A 12,296-nucleotide genomic window follows, 5' to 3' on the forward strand; every position below is an offset into this window, starting at 1 on the left:
CACACATTCACACTCTACCACATACAGGTATTCTTGTTTTGCTGTTTCTTTTGGTTTTTGTTTTTTTTTTTTTTTCATTAAACTTGGCCAAAGCTAGAACCACTAACCATACAGCATATAGACAACCCATTTCATACAACGAAAATGGACGCGAAAATTTCTTGCGACAGGCCCCAGAGCGGATTTCTTACGCTCTCTTACGCTCATCGTTCGTTCATCTTACGCTCATTCTCGCAATAAATGTTTTCTGTTTCTCAGTCTCTAAACGGAGCGCGATGAAGAAGGTTGGCCTGCGCTTCGGTTGATCTTTGTATGTATGCGTGTCACACATTCACATACATGGGTGTATGTGTGCGTGCGATTTCGTTTCGAAGCCAGCGCACAAAATTTTGATTTTTCTTACTTTTAAGGCTTGCTACCCTAACAAAATTCGGGTATTCGTTATTTGATGAAATGACGAAAGAAATTATATTATTTTTTGTATTATATTTTTTTATTATTTCAGCATACATTTTTAATTTATTTAGGAATAAGATTAAGTGTTAGTAGTAAAATGTTTTCTGTATATATATTTTTACGAATCATTAAAAATCAATATACTGAGAAAGTGTCAGAGTATATTTCGGTCGGAGTCACTTAAAGCGCCGTTTGCTTTTAAGTTTTTGTTGTTCTGCAAGAGGCTTGTGCATGCCTACTCTAACGATGGAATGATTTTTAGGGGAGGGTGAAGACGGGTGAAGAATTAAATTACTTTTTAAAGTTATTATATATAAGGAAATATATATAAGGAAATTATTAAATTAACGACAATAATTTAATTAAATCTCACAATAACCCAAAATAATAACAAGTGCCTGAAAAATTGTAAACAAAAAAGGTAAACAAGTCCATCAGCTGTTTTCGTGTCTTCACCCTCCCCTAAAAATCATTCCATCGTTAGAGTAGGCATGCACAAGCCTCTTGCAGAACAACAAAAACTTAAAAGCAAACGGCGCTTTAAGTGACTCCGACCGAAATATACTCTGACACTTTCTCAGTATATTGATTTTTAATGATTCGTAAAAATATATATACAGAAAACATTTTACTACTAACACTTAATCTTATTCCTAAATAAATTAAAAATGTATGCTGAAATAATAAAAAAATATAATACAAAAAATAATATAATTTCTTTCGTCATTTCATCAAATAACGAATACCCGAATTTTGTTAGGGTAGCAAGCCTTAAAAGTAAGAAAAATCAAAATTTTGTGCGCTGGCTTCGAAACGAAATCGCACGCACACATACACCCATGTATGTGAATGTGTGACACGCATACATACAAAGATCAACCGAAGCGCAGGCCAACCTTCTTCATCGCGCTCCGTTTAGAGACTGAGAAACAGAAAACATTTAATGCGAGAATGAGCGTAAGATGAACGAACGATGAGCGTAAGAGAGCGTAAGAAATCCGCTCTGGGGCCTGCTGGGGCCTGTAGCAAGAAATTTTCGCGTCCATTTTCGTTGTATGAAATGGGTTGTCTATATGCTGTATGGTTAGTGCTAGAACATAACAAAAACAACACTGAAATTTTGCCACACACACACCTCTATACACCTATACACTTTTTCTCTATTTCTGTCTTCCTCTCTCTCTTTGGCTGGCACCCACACAACCACAAGCTGGAAACCTTACAGCGCAGCTTTGTGCTGTTTCTGCTTCTTCTTCTTCTTTTACTGGTTCAGCTTTTGGCCAGAAAATCAATATGAAAATTTCGGTATTTGCACATTTTTCACACAGTTTTCATGCTCTTTGAACTCATTTTCATGGCTAATTGCATTACTCGCACATTCTCTTACATTGATTTGGTAATTGGAGATGTTGTTTAATTGATTTTCACTTCAAATCAAACAATTAAAGACTGGTTTTTTGGTTTTCGAACGAAACGCGTTAACTCCGACGAACCGTCCGCACCAAAGGTAGATACAAATCAACTGAGAAAAAGAAAAAAACAGCCTGGCTTTTGGCCGAAACCAAATCCGTGAGGGAGAACCACTGAGCGGCCCAGAGAACCCATTTCCTCCCTCAAAACCAGTTTTGAGCTCAGCCTGCTACTGCGCATGTGTGCGGGAGAGTCGGAAAACTTGCGGGCGCGAGAGAGCCATGGCCAACCACCAAAACATTTGCAAGGTACACAGCTCTTGTTGTTGTTGTTGGTTTCATTATGGGTAACTGGAGCTGGCTTTAGCCACAAGCTTAGCTCCAACCTGAAACGTGCACGATCATGTTGCAGGCCATGAGCTTTGTGCAGCTGCGTCGGAGCTTTCGCCATGAATGCGGGAAAAGATAAAGGCAACAAGTATCTACAATGTACATACAGTGTATTAAGAAACTCTTTACACACCAAAAAGGAAACATTGTTTTAGACTTTGCATGCGAAAAAAAAGTCTTGTGTTTGGTTTATTAAATTTAATTTAATGTTCTAAAAGTCAATTAGCCGTTTATTTTAACCACTTTGTAACAGAACCTAAGGTTGAAAATGGTTAGGGTTAAAATCCAAAAAAAACTGCATCTTTCACATTTTTTCTTGGTCTTTTATCCTCAATTTTCCCAATTTTCTATTTTTACCGAAGTAAAATTTTTCAATTTATTTTTTAAGTTTAAAAAAATTTAAACATTTAATTAATTTATTTAAATAATATGACATTTTTATGCGAAAATAAGTCGGTGTGTGTAGAGTTTCTTGATATACTGTTTGTACATCTATAACTTGCCACCGAAAGCCTCAGCACTGGCTTATCTATTTCCGAGTTTCCGATAGAAATACAAAATATTAGCATGCTTCTTAAAAAAAGGGATTTTCCCAACACGATTACAGTGGCTACAAAAACCACATATGTATTAATATTTGGGTTTTTTTTTTATTAAAAATGGCACGTTCCTATACTTGATAAGAACAAAATTATAAGTTTGTAATAAGCTAATTTTAATTTTTCTATTTTTAAAATATAAGTCTGATAAGAACAAGTAAGTCCCAAAATTATAAAACAACAATAAAAAATTAAATCGTTATTATAAAAAGATTTTAATTATTTTTTAAATATGTATGTATTAGATTAAAAGAATAAAAATGTCCCTATATTTACGTATCTTAAATAATTTAAAGGATTGTCCATCTATGTAAGCACTTTACACGCAACCCAAAACTGATAAGAGTATGTAACCAAATCTGTGTTATACAAGAGTTTTCTCTTTTTTTTTAGACAAACCACCTCTCATTGCACAACAGGTAGAACGAGAAAATAAGAAATGAAAGAATGAAAAAATGCAGCAGGTAACATAATTTCTATGTAAACATTGATGACTCATACGCCCAGAAGACGAGGGAATTCTTTGGAGACTGTTTATGGGACACGCTGGAAATAATGCTTCCAAGCTACACTACAAGAAAACGTGCAATTTGTCAATAAAAAAAATAATATCAAATATTTTCACAAGAAAAAGGTTGAAAAAAGCGCTCTTTAAATATAGTCAGAACCTTTTCTAACGTAGTATTATTTTTTACAGTGTACTTCGATCCAACAATCCACATATTCTTGTTAGTAGACCCACTATTTCCCCGGCTCACCATTTTTTTTTTCAATACCTTTTTGTTGTTTGTTCTGGCCGATAATTTGTTATGCTGCCTGCGTCCCGTTCAGGAATTATATTTTTGGTCCATTGGATGTGAGTCATTGGGTATATGGACTGGGTATTTGCAGACGGACAGGGTCCAGACCCGATCCCCGTTTGTGTTGCAGGTTCCATAACCGTGCATCACAAAGGGGAATGGGCATTTGATTTCTGAAATAGTGGCCAGGCCCTTGATGTTTCTCACACTTTAAAGATTGATCTTGGGGGGGATGAAGATAGTTTTTCTTTAAACAGATATTTATCTTTTTTTGTCATTTATTTTTCAATAATACCTGTTGAAACTTGATACAAGGCTCATTAAGAGCCTATTGATTTCCTTGATTTCCAAAAAGTAAACAATACCAAGGCATTTAAATAAAAAATAATATTTTTTTATTATTATAATATCCAACACAACTATTGTGAACGGTTTTTATTGCCAAACACAAATACATTCGACATATCTTAGGGTCTAAAGTATAATAAAAGTATATTTTGCACAGGTTCTTGATTGCTAATTAACATTAATCGGTTTCAGCAAAAATGTATTCTTAAAAATCATTCATCAACTTAGTTGTATATTCTTACTATTTAAATTAACGACAGACAATTCGCTAAAGTGCTGTAAATTATATTCTCTCCCGATCGTCAGTGCTGTCAAAAATATAGAAGCGAGTGCTCAAAAAATGTTACTTGGCACATTTTGGTTTTGATTTATGTTGGTGTTTATTGAAAAGCTATAAGGCTGATAAGTACGAGTTGTTTTTGTATGCCTGCCACCATTAAATAGGGAAATTATAACGATATAATTTTGATTTCCAGATATGCAATGAATATATACTAAAATAATGCCATTCTGGGTCAGTGATGAGATAGAGAAATGTTATCAAGGTCAAAGAAATGCAAAGTCGTTTGTCAAAGAAGGACAAAGAAGCCATTTAAAATGAGAATAGCTGATGGTATCCTCTATCTGGAGGAATTAAGATATAGCAATAAATAATTTTTGATATTACCGGAAGGGGTTTTTCGAGGTCGGGTTCAGTAGAGCTTTAGGAATATCGTAGATATTAGGGAGGCTACGAAAACGCATTTCGCTGTTAGAAGTAATGGCGGGGTACATATCGAAAACGAATCTATAAATAGTAGTCACAAAATTGAGATTATTAAACCAGGCGTATATCCTCATAGTATACATCAAGTTCTTAGATAGTGGGCTTTGCTGCGAAACTATCCAATGATTATTTTATATGTTTCTTTAATAGTAACTTAAGGTATATGTAAATATAATATTTAACTGTCACAGAACTGTTTTTATATTCTTAACGCACATAACGGCGGCTTAATATTTAATACTGGATCTGATTCTCTGACTACAGTGCGTCTTGAAACTAAACACAAAATAAAATATATCTCTCAACTATGCCCAAGAGTATAGAAAATCAGTGAATCTTAATATCATTAGAACTGAATCTTTTCTTAACGCACTGTGACCAATCATTTAATTGGGGCTTTTCTAAAATTGACCTCCAAGAATCACACCCTTGTCGAGTATAACCCAACTCACATACATATATTGTCGTTTTCACACAACGCTCTCCTGGTCTTTGTTTAACCTTTTCTGAAAGAGGAAATATAGGAAGCGATCGAATATCTACTGTGGGAGTTAATCATGTTTATAGACTGAGTTATGTACATCGGAATATCATGCGGCAGCACCTATTGGTGTCAATATTAAGAACTTGATTCTCAACTACCTTTTTTTTGGGGGGTAACTATATAGAAGTAGAATCTGTGGATTAATTGCAGGCGGATCTTAAATCTTTATGGAATATATGTTCGTTTACCCTGTACCCTGTTTCATTCTGATCTGTTTCTGTTTCGGTTCTCAACGCTCAACGCCTAGAGCCTATCCGTTAAATATTATTTAGTTGATATATTCTCAGGTACGCGCTGCATTTCTCTAGTTAACATTCCCCATTCCGTTTTGTGAAATCTTCTAAAAGGAACATTGATCATTTCTTTAGGTGTATGTGGGCTAAACTAGCGACAGAGAAACTTTACTCAAGACACACTCTAAGCTCCCTGATGATTATCCCCGGACTGAGACTGCTCGCCCGCCTCCTGCTCTTGATTCATCGCCGGAGACTCGTCCTCCTCATCGCTGGAGTCCCCGTAGCTGCGCATGGTTAGCGCCTGGAAGTTATTCAAGGCCTGCTCGAAGAGATCGATGGTGTGCTGGTTGTTCTGTATGTGCTGGATGGTATGCTGGAGGGTGTGCAAGTTCTCCGTGATGAGATCTTGTATGGAATTGGGCGGCGAGGAGGCAGGCGAGCGTCCCGCTTCCTGTGGATCTGTGGATTGGATTTGCTCACCGCTGGGATCTTCGCTGATGTTGCTGGCCGCCAATCCTCTGGTGAGTTCGTCCGCCTGGGCTAGTGTTGAGCCAATGATGTCGCTGGCAATCCTGATCGCCGCGTCCGTAGCCGCAATCGTAGATATAAAGCTTGAGCCAGCTGTCGCCACGGTTGCCGGAGTGGTTGTGCTGCTGGTGGGTCTACTAAAGATAGTGTCGCTGGTCACCTGGTTGCCCTCAATCCTCAGGCCGGCCACCCCCTTCTTGGGTATGGTGGCCAAGTCTCGTTTAACCCTCCGACAGCGGGTGGGTTCGTTTTGGCGCTGCTGGACAAGCTGCTCGAGATCCACAATGTAAACGTAGCCGGCCACCAGGATGGTGCAGGACTTGTCGCCCTTCTTGAAGGCCTCCTCTATGTCCTGACTCGTTCGATCGTCGTACTGCCACCAACCTGCGATAACACATTTAACAACAAAAAATAATCGGACTGGGAGAGGAATCTATTCCTCGTTGTTTTTTGGCCTCTAATCACAGATTGGTTTTTTTTTAACAATATGGGAATTGGTGTGAGGAACGAGTGGATGCGGGATGCCGCGTGGTGGGTGTTTCTTCGAAAAGTTTGTTTATTTTTGGAGCTTGCTGAGTCCAGCGACGCCTTTGGTTACTCCCGGCACTGAACCTGATGCATTTCTTCTGATTATGTTCCGACGCCGCTGAGCGTCAGATCGGGGATACTGCTGCATGCACTGAAAGTCAATGACGTATATTGCTCCGCAGATTTGGAGGTGCAGCCGGCTTGGATGCGGTCCAATGTCCGAGAGATCCTCGGAGCTGGTGCTCTGGAACCCGTCCTCATCGGAGGCGTCATAGTCATCCGAATCGGTAGAAGGTAATGTTTCGGTTTCAAAAAGACAATATTCGTCATCGGAATCTCCCAAAGCAATAAAATCAGGACTTTTTTGAGGATTTGGTGGCGGTTTCGGTTTCTCCGACTTGTACTTCAAGTAGCCTGCATAGGCAACCTCGATGTCCTCATTCGTCCGCGTATCGTAGGCCCACCAACCACCTAAATGTGCATGCGCGTTTGTTTTGGGTTTATGGGATATGAGGGGCGGCCAACACCAGAAGCGTGAATTCTACTCACCGTTCCGGCCCTCGTAGTACCACTGATAGCCATCCTCGGTAGCGCGGGTGGCGCAAATGTCTTCGATGCCATTCACCAGCTGTGGATGGTCAAGAAACTCGGCGGGAATTTCGCGGCGACACATGGCGCAACGTCGGTTCTTGTATGCAACACCCTAGAAACGATTATGAATACGATTTAATAGAGTAATTCTGGTCCAGTTTCCTGAAAGGAAGTTAGAACCACAGAAGCTAAGCTGCTAATTGCCGCTATGCCACCTTCGAGCATTAGGAACAAGTTTCCGAACTGGAAAATGCACTTTAGTGCTAATTGGAATACTTGTCACAGGCAGAAACTGGTTGGAAATGATCGGGGGACGGAAACCAATCTAAAAGTCCCCAGGCGGAAGTCTATCTAATGCCATAATTGACGCGCTGGTTGGTTCACCTGGCATGCTAATCAATCGGTTAGCACCAAAGGGTTAAGAACAGCCTTGAACTTGACTACGTGCCTACGAGGCTTTGGTGCGGTGCGAAAATTTAATTTAAAAGCCCAATTCGATGATGTGAATTGCATGACTAATTGGTCGGGAGTGTAGCTTCCGCCTTAGGATTTTGGAGCTACGCACCTTAACACACAAGAAGCAGAAGATGTGGCCGCACGGCAGGCGGGCAGGATGGATGCAGGTCTGCAGGCAGATAGGACATTCCAATGGAGCTGCAGTGTCCTCGCCAGGAGTCGGAGTGGCTACAAGAAAAAGGGAATAGTTTTTATTTTAACATTTTTGTTTTAAGGATATGAATGTAATTAGGCTCCCAAGCCTCTCCCTGAGTCCGGCATCTCTAAATTTTTAATTTTCAAGATTTCTTTAATTAAATAAATCACCAAATATTATAAGACCTCTTTCTTTAAATGTCAAAGGCCCTTTTTCTTCATCAAGGCCATTGCCTTTACTGTATTGGCCAACTTTTCCTCACCTGCTTCACCGTCAGTTGATTTCAAAGCTTCCCCCGGTGACGATGGAGCAGGTGGTGGTGGAGTATCTGATTCACCACCAGCACCAGCAGATCCTGCTTCTGCTGCCCTGGCTGCAGCAGCCGCGGAAGTCGAGGGCGACATGCAGAGATCGATGACACTGGTCAGAGGACGCACAACACCAACAAACTGGACATCTTCGTCCTCCTCGTCGTCGCCGTCGTCCAAGTTAACCACGGCGTTGTTGCTGGCTGTGTTGGGGTCTGTTGCTCGTTGTTGCGACATGGTTAAACTTAAAGTGAATCAAACGACGTGTGTCGTCGTCGTCGCGTTTTATTTTTATGACAATTTATTTTTTCACAACAAACGAAGAACAGCGCACAGCAAGTTGGCAGCTCTCGAAACAAACAAAATAGGGTTGTTGATAATATATCGATAGTCAAGGCACAAAATCCGCAAAAGTGGCAGCACTTAAATTAAACTTAGTGTTGTAAATGACAAAAGGGCGCCAAATTAAAAAAAAAAATATGGTAAAATTTCTAAAACAATTTAGATTTTGATGAATCTTCCTCGTAAGAAACTTCTAGCTTAAGTAATTGTCAAGTTTTATACAAGAGGAAAATAGTTTATTGACCGTTTTGTTTTTTTTAGAAAACTATTTACTCTTATATTAGAAATTACAATTAGAAAATGTAAGTTTTGTTTTATTCATAAAGCTTAAGTAATATTGCTATATTTTAACAAACCTTATTCAATAAAAATGTATTTAACTTTAAATAAACTCTGATTTCCAAATAAAATTATTCAATAAAAATGTATTTAACTTTAAATAAACTCTGATTTCCAAATAAAATCTTCAACTAAAATGTAAAGGAATTTATTGAAAATACCTGATTTATTTTTAAATAGTTGCCTCGCATTTCATTCATTACCTTTGGCTGCTCCCACATTAATAATGCTTTATTAAATTCGATAAAAACCAATTAAAATTATTCGCTTCATTACATGCAACACCTCCTGGCCACCCCCGCCGAAACGAGAATTTAACTTCATAAAAATTGACAGCCCTTTGCCCAGAGTTTCGGTCAGCGAAGCATCACGCACTTTTTAATATGCAGCCGGCATGCCACCAGAAGGCAGAAGCAGCAGAGCCCCAGAGCAAAAAAAAAAAAAGTAAAACACAACAACAGTCAGTTGCAGTTGTCCTGGACAGGACCTTCGGACTCATTACATAAAAATCAATTTTTGGTTTATTTTTGCTTTCGCTTCTCTCCGCAATTGCATGTCATTTTTTGTCAATTACACACTTACACACACCCATACGCCCAATTGCCTAATTGCGCGACAGACAAACGCGTTGCGAACTCAACTGCCAACGAGTTTTGTAAATTACTCTCGTTCAGATTTCGCTTTTCTGGATGGGAATGTGGCTGCGGCATCCACTGCCCCTGAAGCTGTCCTCCCGGGCGGCTGTTTAATGCACGTGTCCCTGTGGGCGTTTTAAAAATGTGTTGCCTGTCCTGGGATGACACTGTTACGACGTGATTCGCCTTGGGGAATGTGAATTTTTAAAAATCTACAAAAAAATATGGCTTAAAAAAAAAAAAATTTCAAGTTTATAGAAAACATTTTCATTACCATTAGGTTTTTGATTAAAATAGTGGATTAAAACTTATAGAACTGGCTAGTTTTCAAACCAAAGTTATAAAATAGCTTAATTCAAATAAGATTGAAATAAATATTCAAGAGAAAAGTATTTCAAAAATATAGATGCTCTAAATTATTTATTTATTTTGTTTATTTATATTTAAAAATAAACTTGAGCCTTGTTTTGTTTTATTTTAAGACCTAGAGTCCTTAATACCACTTTCAATCAAATAAAAACCTATATACCTTGTAACCCTAGTGTTAAAAGGTATTTGAAACGCAGATAGCAACTATTTAGTATTCAAGGCAAGTCCTTTAACTCTCGACACTCAACCCTTTATCCTGTGGCTCGTTTCTGGCACTTGATTTTTTGTTATAATTGTTCTATGCGATGCACAATTGAATTTTTATTTCCAGCAAACGATCAAGAGAACAGCAAAAGTTGAAAATATGATTGCTCCTTTATGGCTTCATTGCCTTTTTGGCCACAAAACGAAGGCCATAAAACCAACAACTCACAAAATGAATGAAAAGAAAACCTCAAATCTTAATGTAATTATCAGGCAACGAAAAAAAAATGAAAAACGTTTATAATGGTAGACGCCTCAAGATTATTAACACAATAGAGGGCAGCAGTGGTCGTCATAAGCATAAAAATATTGTCATCCCCTTTCCAGAGGCCTTAGACCTCTGCCTTTTTTACCCCAAAAACGGGGGAAAAAATATTCCTTGTTCACTTTGCACCCTCTTGGTAATAAGCCGTACTTTTGCATCTTATTGCTCTTTATTTTATCATTTGCTGGGTCTTGTACATTCTCACCCTTAAACATTTTATTATCGCCGTTTTTTGTATTTTTTTTTTTGGTTCGCAAATTCCCAAATCCCTTTAATAAACGAAAATTGTCTAACACATGTGAGAAGAGGTCTGAAGTCGGTGCAGCCTAAGCTTTAATAAATTTACCATCAAAATTTCGCACGACTTTCCTATTAAAATGCTGATTTTCCATAGGAATGGGTAGGTTATTTTTAGAAGACTGATAGATTAAGGAAGATAGCCTTGATATGAAATCATATGATCCAATATGGTTTTACTTTAGACTTTCGATCTTCGAAATTTGGATATTTTTTAAATAAGAGTCCCTAAAGCCTTGAAGCATAAAGAATATTAAAAAAGAAAAGTTAAAATTAAATGTGTCAATGCCTGCCTAATCAGTGAACTACTTTTCACAGTGACCTTCCGCCCTTTTCCAAACTCATTTCTTGCAGAAGCATTCAGTCGCTTTTTAATTAAAATATAAAAACGAAGGGAACGTGCCGCGGTCGTTAGGCAATAAACTTGGACACCGCGCATCCTGGCAAGGACAATTACCAGGCGGAAAATGTCGCAACATTTTTACTCCTTATCGCTGCCTTTGGGTACTTTACTTTTGGGCGAAGGAATTCCAAGCCGCGGCGGCATAAAGGAAAACGAATTAACGACATTGTAATGCTTATCTGAGGAAAAAGGTCCTTTTTGGCCAAGAACACAGGCATATCCTTTCGCCCTTCTTCAAACATATTTTGCCTGAAATCTCCGGTAGTCTTCTTGTACAAAAAAAAATGGGGGAAAATCTTGATTTTTTAATTTTAACGCTTTATTTAATTATGTGCCGACGAGACGACTTGAAGTTTGCTAATAAAATGCTTAAGGACTGCCCTTTTTGGTCCTTCCTCATTTTATCTGAGCAATAAAACCCACAAAAAATGGGCTAAAAATTGCATTTTTTTCCTCGGCTACTTTCGCTTTTAGGATTCTCTCTTTTTTTTTTAATAAAGACATCAACAGATGGGCAGCGATAAAAAGCCAAAGATTATGGAACAGACTACAAAGGAGTGGCAGCTGGGGGAGGCATCCTGACCAGAATGGTCAGGGCCAAGTGTCGTGTGGCTTTTGACACCCCATGGAATAAACAACAGAAAAAAATAAGGGAAAAACAGGCAACAGTTTCTGCTTTTTTCGCCTCCATTCAGGATTCAAAGGAAACCCGGACAAAAGGCCAGACGCCTGAGATTTAGTTTTAAGCGTTAACACTTGACCCACGGAGAATACGGGCTGCACTCGAAGGTCCTGTCAGTTTTTATGTCTTTAAAGATAAGCATTTATTTCTTATTCGCTTTTTCTTAATGCGAAAACTTTTAATTAGCTGAGAAGAACTGTTTACTTTTTATATTCAACTTTTCCCCCAATTTCTATCCAATTGATGTTGAACAAATTTCAGGCCAATGAGAAGTATTCAATAAAAATACAAATAAAAATCAAATACAAATACAAATCGAATTGTTTGGTATTGTTACGCATCCTTAGGGGGATGTTTAGCCTACTTATGAGCATCATTTGAAGTGTCACCTGTTGTCGCCTCTTCCCTGACTTGCTTCTTGCTTCCCACAGGGCTGATTTAAATCTTTAAAATCAATATGCCAAGCTACAACCCAAACAAGAGTAGCTCCTGGGCAAATAGAATAGCAAGGGGGAGTCCCGTGACATCCTTGACAGGTGTGAGGA

At 38.4% G+C, this 12,296-nt stretch overlaps 1 protein-coding gene across 4 annotated transcripts; it reads right to left on the reverse strand.

The window, feature by feature from the left end:
* Window positions 1-4,078: 4,078 nt before the first annotated feature.
* On the reverse strand, window positions 4,079-8,530 carry Rnf146 (Ring finger protein 146). 4 transcript variants are annotated; one of them, XM_017252295.3, is made up of 5 exons: window positions 8,110-8,530; window positions 7,761-7,879; window positions 7,154-7,307; window positions 6,029-6,460; window positions 4,079-4,789 (listed from the first exon to the last, which is right to left on the reverse strand). In XM_017252295.3, exons 1-5 carry the CDS (start codon window positions 8,390-8,392, stop codon window positions 4,695-4,697), a joined length of 1,083 nt encoding a protein of 360 aa, XP_017107784.2. In that variant the 5' UTR covers window positions 8,393-8,530; the 3' UTR covers window positions 4,079-4,694. The 4 variants fall into 4 exon arrangements, with proteins under 4 accessions (XP_017107784.2, XP_017107783.2, XP_070135506.1 ...); XM_017252294.3 differs by having other exon boundaries at window positions 4,708-6,460; XM_070279405.1 differs by lacking the exon at window positions 8,110-8,530 and adding an exon at window positions 7,954-8,033 and having other exon boundaries at window positions 4,708-6,460.
* Between the last annotated feature and the right edge of the window lie 3,766 nt (window positions 8,531-12,296).

The sequence above is a fragment of the Drosophila bipectinata genome, chromosome 3L, assembly GCF_030179905.1.
Source record: "Drosophila bipectinata strain 14024-0381.07 chromosome 3L, DbipHiC1v2, whole genome shotgun sequence".
NCBI lineage: Eukaryota > Metazoa > Arthropoda > Insecta > Diptera > Drosophilidae > Drosophila > Drosophila bipectinata.